This window comes from Nothobranchius furzeri, chromosome 17 (assembly GCF_043380555.1).
Source record: "Nothobranchius furzeri strain GRZ-AD chromosome 17, NfurGRZ-RIMD1, whole genome shotgun sequence".
NCBI lineage: Eukaryota > Metazoa > Chordata > Actinopteri > Cyprinodontiformes > Nothobranchiidae > Nothobranchius > Nothobranchius furzeri.
This window is the reverse complement of record NC_091757.1, coordinates 46857429-46871094: the sequence shown is the minus strand read 5'-3', so window position 1 is coordinate 46871094 and position 13666 is coordinate 46857429. Positions and strand designations below refer to the sequence as shown.

The following is a 13666-nucleotide window of genomic DNA, read 5'->3' as shown; positions in this document are numbered from 1 at the left end:
AGCATCTCTGCAGAGGCTGACTGCAGCTTCTACATTAACAATTAAAATAATAAAATGTGGGACCACAAATGACAACAGAGTCTACTTTTATGCAAAATCTGCAATAAATTGATTCGTTATTATCAACTAATCTGTAGAAGTATGTGAAAACGTTAATGTCATTGACGATTGTGAGACTGACACGCTCAGTGTTAAAATAAATTATTAAATAATCTTTGACCCGAGGGGCAAGAGATATGAAGGTAAGTCGGCTGCCATAAACCGGTAATCTGTGCAGTGCACCGTCACCATGGTAACATACATGACTGTGAGTACTGTAGATGGCAGGGTGTGCCTTTCATGGCATAGCTACACCCTTCTGACTCACTTGCTCACTCACAAAAACACACACACACACACACACACACACACACACACACACACACACACACACACACACACACACACACACACACACACACACACACACACACATATACACACACACACACACACACACACACACACACACACACACACACACACACACACACACACGCAGCCATCACCGCAAAACCTGATTGCTAATCATCATTAGCAGTATGCCAGACTGTGCTGGAGCCAAACTAGCCATCATGCTGATCCCAAAGCTACAGGCTTGTCCACAGATGACACTGAGAGGATAACAACTGACAGCTCAATTTCTCCATGTTCCACTTTCCCTAATTCATATTTGATCTTTTCCCTCTTTCATTGATAGCTTGTTTTCCTGTTTTATCCCATTTCACCTCGTCTTCCTGTTCCTATCTGCTGATATCTCTCAGCCAGCTGGCATCAAGACACAAACCTTCCTCCACCAGGACACGGCATCAGGCCCAAGAGGGCAAGAGAGGGAGGGGTGTATACAGTATTTAAAGCAACAGTAAAAGGAGTAAGGCGGAAAACAGATACTGGAGACAAAGAATGGATTATGGGTTTTGACCAGATTAATATTATTAAACTAAAACATTAAAAGTGTAAATGCTACATGAAAGTATTTTAGCAATTTAAAGATTTTGCCTGACAAAACAATATTCAACATTAACATTCTCATTCCTTAAATAGTCTCGTCAAAACATGCATCACGCGGTTGTGGAAATGACATTAATCAGTCAAATTACTGGTTTGTATCGAGCACAAACAAGACACTCAGAAGTTTGCTGGAATTACTGAAAGTGGTTTAGAAGAGTCCAACAGATCATTAAATCCTGGAAGGATAGTGTTTCATTTACTTTTACACCCAAATAGAGTTTCAACAAAGTTTTCAGATTAAATAATCCTTGCGTCCTACGTGAGTAACTTTGTCAGATATTAAGTGAGTCAATGCAAAAGTTTATAACATAATATTAGCTTGAAACACTTTAGACACACTAGACATAAATCTGCTCTGGAACAGGCAGAGAAGGTATTCGCTCCCATCTATAAAAAGTTCTCCCTGATTACTGAACCTGAGACTGATTGAGCTGTGTGCAGCAAATAAGATATTGACGCCTATAACAACTCGTCAAAAATCTGCTTTTAAAAATCCAGGCTTATCAAGGCTTAGCAATGGATTCAACTTGAAGAGGCTTTTAATGGCTTTCGACTTTGCGTTTTTTTATTTTAAATAAGCGTATGTTCGAAATGTTTATTTTAAAGACTAAGTTCATTTGTTTTTTCCAATGTATTTGCAGTGGTCTCTAGTATAAACGAATGACTCGTGAATCTGTCGGAAAAAAAGGCTCTGGCGCTCCTGTTTCAGGAAGTAGCATTTAGCCAAAGCAGAGGGGAGCGGAAGACGGCAGCGTTTGGAGTCTTATTTCCTGATAGTCTGACAACTCAACTCCACCACTGACTCAGTTTGCTTTGCAATGTTCAGGTTTTCTCTTCACAAATAACACAAGCCTGAAGGAGTTTTGCCGTGTTGCGGATTTGCTGATGCTAACAGTTTGCTTCCACTCGTCGAGATATAGGTATATAGGTGTGTGTGTGTGTGTGTGTGTGTGTGTGTGTGTGTGTGTGTGTGTGCGTGCGTGCGTCTGCTCTGTTTTCTCAATCCCCAGTGAGTCGTGGAGGATGGCTGCTTATACTGAGCCAGGATCCTCTGGAGGTTTCTTCCTGTTAAAAGGGAGTTTTCCTCTCCACTGTTGTTACATGCTTGCTTAGTATGAGGATTGCTGTAAAGTCTCTGACACTAGTCAGTGACTTGATGCAACCTGCTGGGTTCCTTTTATAGGGAACTTTTTACTGACTGGCTTAATGAACTGACCTATATTGGACTGTTAACTTTGTGAAGTGCCTTGAGACGACTCCATTCGTGATTTGGCGCTACAGAAATAAACTGAATTGAATTGAATGTTCAACATCATCGCCATTCCGCTGTGTTGCGTTTCCATGTGGCCTACAGATCACCTCACGTTGTTTACAGATCACCTTGCACTACCTTTGTGTCAAGTAAAGATCACAAGTGGTACCTAGTGAGTTACTTAATTTAGAACATAATTGTCAGACCGGACGTAAGGAGAAAGTACTGGAAAACCCAGAAAAATGTGACAAGTGTCTTAGCAATAAGGTTTAAGAATGAAAGTGCATTTTTGCTAGTGTTTTCCAGCATTGTCCATCTTATGTGCATCATGTGAGTAATAAACAGAACTAAATCCATTGACAAATTCTAAAACCTAAACATGACTTTTTGTGGACAACACACTTCCCAGACACAATCTGCCAAAATCCTCCACACATACCAATTTGATGAAACCAATAGGGCTGGGGGTAAACGATTATTTTTAAAACGATTATTCTGACGATTATTTTATCGAATAGTCGACTATTCTAATGACTATTTAGAAAATTAATCTAATGATTATTTTTCTATTGCACAATTAACAAAAACCACAAAATCTCAAATAAATTCCTCAAAAAAAATTGATAAATTCTTACTGTAAGAGAATAAACACTATAGGCCTTCCATTTTGTATAACACTGCGTTTATTGTGTTGGTTGGTTATGTTCTGATGACGTGTAGAACTTGGGAGTGCAGGCTGCTGCCTGAGAGGTGGTAGAAGATGGAGTGTCTCCATGCTGCTTTGTTTTGGTCACTTATGTGCGTGAGGCGAGTGGTCTTACGGGTTAAATCAAACTCAGGTGGTATTTTACACTAAACCGAAAACCCACAACACTCTAAATGTAAAAAAAGGGAGATCTACACCACAAAAAAGATGAACTCTAAACCAAAACGTAACAGCTTATCCCAACGCAAGAAGCTGTTAGCGAAGATGCTAACAGTAGCTTTACCAACATTAAGTTCAAGTTACCAAGTTTAAATAAACCAAAAACACCCAGCAGCAAACAGACCAGCACAGAGGAGAGACTGCTACCACCAAAACAGCTCTCCTCATGTCTGAAAGAAGCTCCTTTATGAAGGGAGAAACGCTCCCGGTGATTTTCTACATCTGCGATAGACACGAAGCAGCGCATCTGACCCCGGAAGTTGTTGTCCGTTGCCGGGAGACGAAGGGGCAAAACAGGAAAATAATCTAGTAGTGGACGGACGTTGTTCCGGGTCTTCGGTATTTGGCGGAGATGTTAGTGAAGGCGGAGAAGAGGGCGAACTAGAGGAAGAACGGGCAGATTCCTCCTCCATTTACAAACTCCTGGGGATGCAACAAGTGGGCGCGGTGCGTCGACTTCCGGATCTGACGTCGACAAATTTTTAGAATCGAGCCGTCGACTTCGTCGAGGCTTCGCTACAGCCCTAGAAACCAAGTAAACTCGAAGACTACCTGCTTGGGCGAGAACTGCAAACATTATAATTAACAGATGGAGTTAACTCGACTGTGGCTCTATTTGATCACACAATATCGTTGGGTGCTATTCACACAGTCATACCCAGTACGACCGAGTAAGAACACAGCAAAGCACACAGGTACACAAATAAAACCATCTCTAAGCAGTAGACTCACCTTAGGCTCCATGGAGATGAAACTATGGCGACCACGGCTGGACAACGTTGATCTTTTGATAGTCCGACTATGATAGAAGTGATAGTGGTCTCTAAGGTCTCCAATCTAGAAAAAAATTACACCAAAGGTTTATTGTTTTTACATTTAATTATAACACCATCAGACATGTTTGTATTTATCATTTTCCAGGATGCAGGTCTTGCTACTCATGGATGTCTTGTCATTTTTAGTTGCTGAAGATGTTTTGTTTTCAATACGACTTTAAAGCTCAATGTTTGGCGTTATAGTGCAGGATTACACAGGTGAATAGTACCACACATACAACACCAGAGCTCCATAAGACATTTTTATCAGGGATCTTAACAAAATACATTCTTAATCACTTTTTTAAAATGTGCCTTGCCTATTTTATTATCATTAAAACGTTTGTTATTCGTTTATATTGTGGATAAAGTTTTAAGAATAGAGAAAACTTTCAAGTACAGGCAGAAAAAAATAATAATAGAAGAATAATGAAAAAGAGATCATTAAAGACTAAAAGTCAGTCACACAATCAGGTGAGAAAACGTGAACAAATTATTCACAGGAAGACAGCAAGCTGCTGGACAGCGGTTACTTTAAATAATTGATAAAGACCATTCTATTCCTCAGATGATCACACTGTCTTGGCTGCCATGGCTCTTGTGGTGCACCGCTGATCCACTGTAGACACCCACTACCACATAACCCAGCCTTCAGCTCATTTCCAACTTTGACTCACCTGTCTCATATTATATTTTATATTATATATTATATATCTCAAATATGGTGTGCAACTAACTTTTTACAACCTCTAGTTGAGCTTTGACATGTTTATCTCCTCACTTTGATCCTGTATTATGACACATGTAAGGCTGCAGTTGCTATGGTGGTTATGAGCCTGTGTGAACACAGGCTTAAGCAGGCCTTTTTACAGTCAACTGATGTTATTGAACTGCAAAAATCCACAAAAGCAAATTACGACTTCTGCATAAGAATTGGGTAGCTGGAAATAAGGTGAAGCACACTTTTGCATTATTCATTCATGATGTATTGTTTCTCTATGTCTTCTTCACCAGATTATTAAAACTTTCATGTCACAGGAAGAAAACTGAATATAAATGTTTCAAACACAAATACGGCTTAGACTACCAAAACTGGACAGAGACAGCAACACAAGGCGGGAGATATCAATCCCTGTCTCTTGATTGGTCTCTTTTGTTGTTGTTTGGTGTTTATGGTCTCATCACTGCAGTTTCTAAAATTATCAGTTTGCATTTGCTGCATTCTTCTTCCACAGAGGTTCGAATCACGCCGTCATCACTGACGCAGCCACCATGTTGGTAGCCTCGGAGTTCTCACATGTTGCTTGTTACTTCTGACAACCGCGCTCATCCTGTTCTTGCAGCTTCCTTTAACCTATTATTTATTTGATCGGTTATATTACGCAAGGAAAAAATGTGAAAAACAGGCTAACTTTTGACTCTTTACCTGCTTGGAGGCACAAATACGGGGACCAAGGATTCGGGGAGACGGTGGCACAGGAGTTAAGTGCTCGCCCCGTAATTGGAAGGTTGCAGGTTCGAGCCCCGCTCAGTCTGTTGTCCTTGGGCAAGACACTTAACACACGTTGCCTGCTGGTGGTGGTCGGAGGGACCGTGGCGCCAGTGCTCGGCAGCCTCGTCTGTGTCAGTGTGCCTCAGGGCAGCTGGGGCTACATCATAGCTCATCCCCACCAGGGTGTGAATCTGTGTGTGAATGGGTGAATGACTGATTGTGTTGTAAAGGGCCTTGGGGGGTTCCAGGACTCTAGAAGGCGCTATATCAAATACAGACCATTTACCATTTCGACATAAAGGCTGGTCATCTCACATGGATTGCAGCTGAAAGGCGACCAAACATCAGCTTCCAGAGTGTTCCAGAATTTCTTTCCTTTAACCGTGACTTGCATACCAACACATAGATAGGCTACACACACATACCAGTAGGCTAATGTGGGCTTACTGAAACACAACTTCTTCTTCTACACTTCTTCTATGGGATGACAATTTTGATTGTTTTACTACAAAAACTAGCAAACACAATGTTTATCTCTCATCCAGATGTTAACATCCAATCACACCACAAACAAGATAGCCAAAAATGTCCGTTATGCAGAACAGCAGCGGCAACAACGTCTGTGGTCCAGTCGGGTCTTTCACATGGACCCAAACCATTTATAATGCTGATTTTGTCCACATACCGGTCCCTGGCTTCCATATTTATGCTCCACATCCTTTTCAGGATTTTAACATGTTGTTTATTATTTTCTGTCTAACTAATCTGCTTCTTCTCTGCGATGTATTATTTATTTTCATGGTTTGTTTACACTCGTAAGACCATCAACATGTCTGCCATGTCCCAGAATGCAACACATTATCACGTGTAATCCCAAACCCTTGTAAGATGTTTTAGGTTTTAAATTTATATTTTCAGGAAAGAAAACTTCATAATATGCTTTTTTTTTGGGGGGGGGGGGGGGTTCATTACTGGGTCAAATAGCTTTGTGTAGAGAAGCACCGATTTGGTTTTAAAAACCAATACAGATTCCCAACTTTTTTTTTAGCTCTGACATGCCCAAACTGATATTCTAATACACTCACATAACTAATGAAAATCTGAATTATAAATATATGTTAACTTAAAAGTAGTGATGCACCGACATGAAATCTTTGGGCCGATACAGATATCCGATATTAATATCACTGTTATGGCCGATAATCGATATTAGCCGATACCGATGTACTGACATTAATGCTTCTAAAATTAGCAGATGTTGTATTGAATGAAAATGATTAAAGCTGAATTAGTGTTATGTACACACACATTTATACTTCTGAGATGATTACACTCACTGTCACATGACTAAACAAATACACATCACCCCCCTCAACCTCTGAAACAGATAAATAAAGGAAAAAAATATTGGTTTTATTTATCAGACCGATACTGATATGTTAAAAAATGACTAACATCTGCCGATATCGATATTGATGCCAAGATATTGCGCATCCCTACTTAAAAGTTCCACAATGAATGTCCGTTATTCCCAGGGTCAAGTAGAGCTAGGAGAAGGTGAGTTCATTTTGTTTTCTCTGGAGTTTGGCAACTGTGCGCTCCGACACCCTAAACCTAAAACACAATTTTTGCATTTCGGATTGGATAAAAATCACAAAAACAAACAAACATGGCAGAGCATGACTGATTCTGATCAACAGCTAATTGTTTGGTGCACCTCTATGTTGGAATCCCTGCCTCTTTCACTCAATATTCCACCAAATAAATTTCATTCCATTCTATTTTGCATGGCAAATCAGAAGAGCATCCCTACAAGCTGCACAAACAACCTTTTAAATTCTTATTGATCCAAGTGTCTCCCGTCTGTGTCTGGCTCCAGATTATGACCGTCCCTCTCAATGGGTTTCACATCCTCTCCCATCTCTTCAAAACACCAATTTGGACAGATACCATCGTCTGGGGCCTTGTCAGCTGATTTGGACTCAATTTGGGCCAGTGTCTTAGTCTGGGAAGGGGGCTCCATGCTTAAGAGGATTACCCAGAATTCCCCAACGAGGTGCTCTCATACACCATGCCAACTCTTTTCATCCATCCGTCTATCTACCATCCTTCTTTCACCCCCTCATTCTACCACCTCCCACTGTGTGCTTATCTCCGTCTGATTTCCTTTTCCCAACCCTGTCAAGAAGACTACATTGTCTCTCTTCTGCTTTTCCCCCCCATCCCCCTTTCCCTACTACTTTGATTCCCTTCACATTTAAAAATCTTATCTCATCCAGCGTTCATATCCGCGCTTCATCCCAGCCATTCCGCTCCGGAAAAATCCATACGAGGCAAAATAACAAAAGCTTGAAAAGAAAAAGATGAGTGGGAAACAAAAAACAGTGGAATAAAGATATATATGTTTTTAATAGCTAAATTTCACTATGACTTGTGCCGTTAAACAGGGTGTGGGGGTTGATGACAGAGATGTCAGAGTTCACATTAGGCAACAAGAGCGTGCTGCTATCACTCCCATGGGAGCGGCTTTCAGCTGACCCCTAAAACCAGGAAGTGAAGCAAAACTCTTGTCTATGAGGTGTCAAAGTCCAATGAGCGCTCCATATTGAGATGGAAATTAGGGCGAATGGTGGGGGTTGGGGGTGACACTCCACTCTACTGGGGAATTCCTGTGGGTGGGGAGGTGGTATTGAAAAGGGGGGGGGGGGGACTCCACACATTAGTTGCTGTCAAAGAGAGGGGATAAACGAGGCCATTAAGGCCTGCTCTCTTGGGGAGGATAGTGGGTGGGCAAGCTGGATAACATGGAGAGGTAGGGGCAGGGGGGTTCAATGGCTGTTGACTAGGCTACCCCACAACAACCTGTCAGAATGCCCCCTAATGTTGGGTGATGTCTGCACATCCAACACTGCAAGTGCAGGCATGAACGTATCATGTATGTTGGTTGCACTTGGGCATGTGTGGGGTCCATGTTTGAGTATCCTTAAAAAGACCTCTAAACGCCGCTCAACTTCTCCTCATCAAAAAGTACATGAGCAGAAATAAACAGAACACACAGTTGGCAGTCATATTCAACCATAAACAGCCTGGCCTGTGTGTTTAAGCTTTGAGGAACGTTATGAGTCCGTAAGCTAGACACGTTTTTACAGTGTTTCCACATACAGGTGCTTTATCACTACCTAAATAAGAAAATCAGCCTTACTCATGCAAATAGCCAAATCTGGTTAAATGCAAGAGAAACGCTGCTGAAGAACACATTTGAAGTGTAAAAAGCATTAAGAGGTGCAAAGACATCCAAATCTGAAGTTGTTTTAATCAAATTATCCCAATAATGAGAAGAATGGATGAGTGCCATTCACTGTTATGTAAACTGTTTTACTCTGGATCTTTAAATGCCTCCCATCACAACCCAGACAGCATGGCTGACCTCAGGTATGTGTGAGGAAAACAAAGCTTGTTCACTCTCTAACTAGTGTGTGGAAGCCCAGTGAGGAGGCACCTGTTGTGCCATCCTGCTCCTCTCTCCACGTTTGAGGAGAAAGAGTTACAAAAATGTTTGGACTTCGGAGCAGTCTGGTGAGAAGTCCGGATAGCACAGAAACCGAGGAGAAGCAACTTTGACTCACCTGTCCCATGTTCCTGTAGCCATATTTCTGCGCTATATGTTCGGCCACCTCGGGTCCTCCGGGTATCCTGACTGCCCAGTGGTTGGTGTAAATCCGAGCTTTGCACGGTGGAGACGCAAAGCCGAGACAGAGCGCCAGGACGCAGAGGAAGCTTCTTCTCCAAGCGGCGTTGTGGACCATCTTCCCCCCACTTTTCACCAGACTCTCCTCCACTCCTCCTCCTCAGCCGACCAGGCAAACAACCAAACTTCTCTTCTCGCCCAAAATGACGCTCATAGAAACAAAAATATCCAGATAAAAATATTTTAAAAAGAAGAAAAAAATCACTAAGAAGGGAAAAAAGAGAAGGACAGAGGAGGAGAGCTCCACGGAGGAGAATTACACCTTATCTCCAAACCTCTGCTTTCCACATGGGAGAGTTAGAAGTTCGTGTACCCTCTCTCGGCTCCTCTCTCTCTCCCTCTTTTTTTTCCACGGAGGACGAGGAGGAAGTGTGTGCGTGTCTGCGCGCCGTGCGTAATCACGCGCAGGTTCGTGTGCGCGCGCGGAGCTCCTCAAAGCTGATTTCGCTTCCCCACCAACAACTCGGATGTTGGCCGCTCAGCTCATCATGCTTTCATGTGGCGAAATGGCTACAGCGCCTCCCCATAAATAACTGGCTGACACTCCGGAGAGTAGAAACAACTCAAGCCGTGGGGTTTCCCTCCCAAGCTCCGCTGGGTCTTAAAGACACCGTGTTTGGACCGACGCTTGCAACCAGGTGGAAAAAGAGCATGAGTGATTTTTTTTACGTAACACCGATCTGCCAGACACAGCCTCTTGGGTGTGTGTGTGTGTGTGGGGGGGGGGGGGGGGGGGGGCACAAACTGGGGGGCTCACATAGCTACCTTGGGGCCACCTTCAAGGGTTTCCTCCGAGAACACCCCTGGGAGACATCTTTGAAGTCATTTGCCTCAAATTCAGACTGGTGCTATTCTATTTATGTAACACATTAAAATGCTTTTTAGTCCTTGGCACCAATTCTACATAAAATTAAAAGTAAGTGTGATCCACAGGCTGACAGCTGAAAGACAGAGGCTTAACTTTTAGAGTCTTGACTGGGTTTTGCAGATGTTTTTCATGAATTGTCTTTTCTTTTATACTAGTTTTTGTTGTATGTTGTTTTCTTTTGTGCCTCATTCTTAAATCCACATGTGGGTTGTTGCCCAACTTTAAAAACTCAGTCTCGTGGCACATTTTGGGAGTCATTTTTGCATCTCTGTGGTTATTTGGTCTCTTTTTATTTCATCACGTTTTTTATTGTTTTGTCTTTTTATCAGTAATACATTGCATAAGGGTCCGAACCCAAGATCTAATTTCTGGACTGTATATTTATTATAAAAAGACCCTAAAGGCAAAATTATTAAGCAATAAATTAATCTCTTTGATCATAATCACAGTGAATTTACAGGAAACCAATAATTAAAAGTGAAAATATGAAACTTTGTCAGTCTGCCGGTTAATTTTGACATATGAGTAAACTATAACTCACCATGCAACAGAAAACAGCAGCAGATATACAGAAATATGATTTAGGCTCACATATATCACGAGCCAATTAAGGACTGCTCTCTTGGGGAGGATGATGGATGGACAGGCTGATGTTTTTATTTTAAACGAAACTGTCATTCTGTTCCTTTTCAGTTATGGTTTATAAACTTGTGTGGGAACTGTGCCCAAGATCTCTTTAATTAGCTTGAACACGAGCAAAATTGAACTGAATTCAAAACTTTTGCTTTAGCTGTGCCGTCTGGGTGATTAAATATTTTTTCCAAATTGGTTTTAAATGGCATGCGCCTTTATTGCAATGCAGCTCACAGCTGAGTAAATGGAATGTGTCTGATATCATCTGTACTTCAGCCATTTATCCAAGCCCTTTGCTGATTGATGGCTTTTTGTTTTGCAGCAATTTTCTGTGGACGTCTCTGTGCACGGCAGAAACTCTGTTCTGCATTGGGCACAAGTGAAAATCAGCATAATTGCACTAATTGCAGATGGTTTCTTGCTGAATGGACGCCACTGTCCCATTTCACAACAACCAGGGGGCAGGAGCATCTTATAGACTCACAGATGGAGATGAAAAGAACTGGGGGTGGGGGGGGATCAAGGGGTAATTTCCCTTTCAGCTGGGTGGAATGGTTTGTTATTGAAAGACAAAAAAGGAATGGAGACTAAACACAGCAGAAATTGGGTTTACTATAAAAAAAAGACCCCACATCACAAAGCTGCCGTAAGCACCAGGGCCCCTGATTCCCATTCAGGTCCTAAATGTTGTGATATCCTGTGTGACAGCCTCACAGCTCCCCGCACTTCTCAAAGGAGTGAACTTCATGAACCCCAACAAAATGCCTTTGTCAACATCTGAGAACGGAGCGGTCGCAAGTGTCAACAAACACTCTTAGGAGCATTCCTGTGTGCATTCCTGCACCTCAATGAAATAACATGGTGAATTGTGTATTTAAGCCAAAACAGAGTTTCAATAAAAACTCTTGTAGACGACTGAACGGCATCCATGAGACGCTACAATGGAAGACCCCCAATGGGAAGCTGAAGCCAACCAGCTTTATTCACAGAGGACACAGATAATTTGTTCATTCAGTTTAAAGCTCTGCATTCTGGAGAGGAAGCTCCCACACGAGTTTCTCGTCTCATGAAAGCAGACATCGTCAGACGTGTGAACTCAAGCACTCATTGTGGGTCTTCATCTACCATTGTTTATGTTTCCACCGTGACCTTGTCTGCTTTGGTGTTGACTTTGCTTTCTTGATGTTCTCTAACTTTTTTCCCCTAAATTGTCACTGATGAACTTGGGTGTTTTTTTTCTTAAGATTTCTCATTTTTCATGATGTCATGTACTTTTCCATTGCCTCAGGTCTCTCCTATGTCACACCGCTGGTTTCTGTGTCTTTGTGGGTGGTCTCGGCGAGGCTGGCCTTTCAACTACACTTTGACTTTTGACCTTGCTGCTGTTGGTTCTTGCACTTATTTCATAATAGCTCCTGCCACTCACTGTTTTCTGATTAAACATCTTGCTTTTCATACATGCCCCTTCCTTTGTCGGGGTTATAGAGGCTTCTCTGGCAGTCTGCTTACTTTCAGAGATTGAAATATATATGTCCCTTTAATTCTAAGCATTTGCCATTTATGGAAAAGGAAACGTGTCTTCTATATATTAAGATTTGCTTGATGTTCAGAACAGCAAAATCTATTTGAACAAGTCTCTTCTGTCAAGGTATTAGGTCATAGCTGTATGCTGCCACCTACAGGTGAGAAAAAACTACACACGAAAGACTGTACACACTGACAGAATTATTATTCATGTTTTCAATTATCATGTTTTATGCTTTTATTACAATTAAAGATTGTTTCATTTATGCTTTTATTACAATTAAAGATTGTTTCGTTTATGCTTTTATTACAATTAAAGCATGTTTCATTTACCATGTTTTATGCTCAATGATTTTACCATTTGAATGCTTAAAACAGTTGCTGTATTGTAAAGTCCCCTCATGAGACTTTAAGGGTGTTAAAATCTGACCTAATGTGACCCAAGGATGACCTGAGGAGATCTGCTGTTCTGTCGATTGCTGACTCGTGCAAACTGTTTGCTACTCATCGTGTGATTAGACACTGAAAGTTCTTTGTGTAATAATGAATGCTCTTTGTGTGAAACTTGTAACAATTAAAAACGGAGAGCTGTTTTCCCCCTCCCTTCAGAATCAGCTCTCAGGCATGTAACTAGGAAGCTCCCAGCTTGTAATAAATAGAGATGCTTGGATTCCAAACGCCAGAATGGTTTGGAGGAACTGTCAGCTCAGTGGAGACTGAGTTGGTGTGGCCTTATTCCATTCTCCTCGAGCTTAAACAGAATTCTGACTTTTGTGTCTCTTTCCTTGTGTTGTGTTGTTATATGGTGTCTTAGGTGCTTAAACCTGACACACACACACATCTAATGAATCTAAATCTAAAATCTAAAATAATTATTTTTCATCTAATTTTGTCTGTATACTTAAATACTTAATTTTATGCATTTTAAATTTGATTTTAAATTTTGTTTTTGCTCATGGAAAGCATACTGAATTGCTTCTGTGTCTGAAAGGTGCTATACTCAGTTTTTTGGGATTTACCCCATCTCAACATGGCACTTAAGTACTCCTTTTTTAACAGTTCCAAAAACCCGCCACAAGACTCGCGGCGACAGAGCTTTCTCTGTGGTTGGTCCCAAACTGTGGAACAAGCTACCTCTCAACATCAGGACCACACAGAATCTAAATCCCTTCTTAAGATGCGTTTTTTTTATTTGGCTTTTAATGCAGGTTGACTTGAGCATCTTAAGTTTTTATTACAGATTGTGACAGTTGTGTGCTCATCTTACTTTAGGTTTTTATTGTTGATCTGTTGTATCTTGATTTGTTTTACCTTGTACAGCGCTTTGGGTGTAGCTTTGCTGCTGTAAATGCGCTCTAT

At 41.4% G+C, this 13666-nt stretch overlaps 1 protein-coding gene across 4 annotated transcripts in view; it reads right to left on the bottom strand.

The window, feature by feature from the left end:
- The window catches only part of pcsk5b (proprotein convertase subtilisin/kexin type 5b), a 97610-nt gene extending 87803 nt beyond the window's left edge, over window positions 1–9807 (bottom strand). For 2 of the 4 annotated variants that reach the window (XM_015972702.3, XM_054731488.2), the window contains exons 1-2: window positions 9161–9807; window positions 3960–4064 (exon numbers count right to left, since the gene is read on the bottom strand). In XM_015972702.3, the coding sequence (XP_015828188.3) occupies window positions 3960–4064; window positions 9161–9340 (285 nt within the window). In that variant the 5' untranslated portion in view covers window positions 9341–9807. The remainder of the gene's footprint in view (window positions 1–3959; window positions 4065–9160) is intronic. The other 2 variants (XM_015972704.3, XM_015972703.3) reach the window with 2 other exon arrangements.
- Window positions 9808–13666: the final 3859 nt, after the last annotated feature.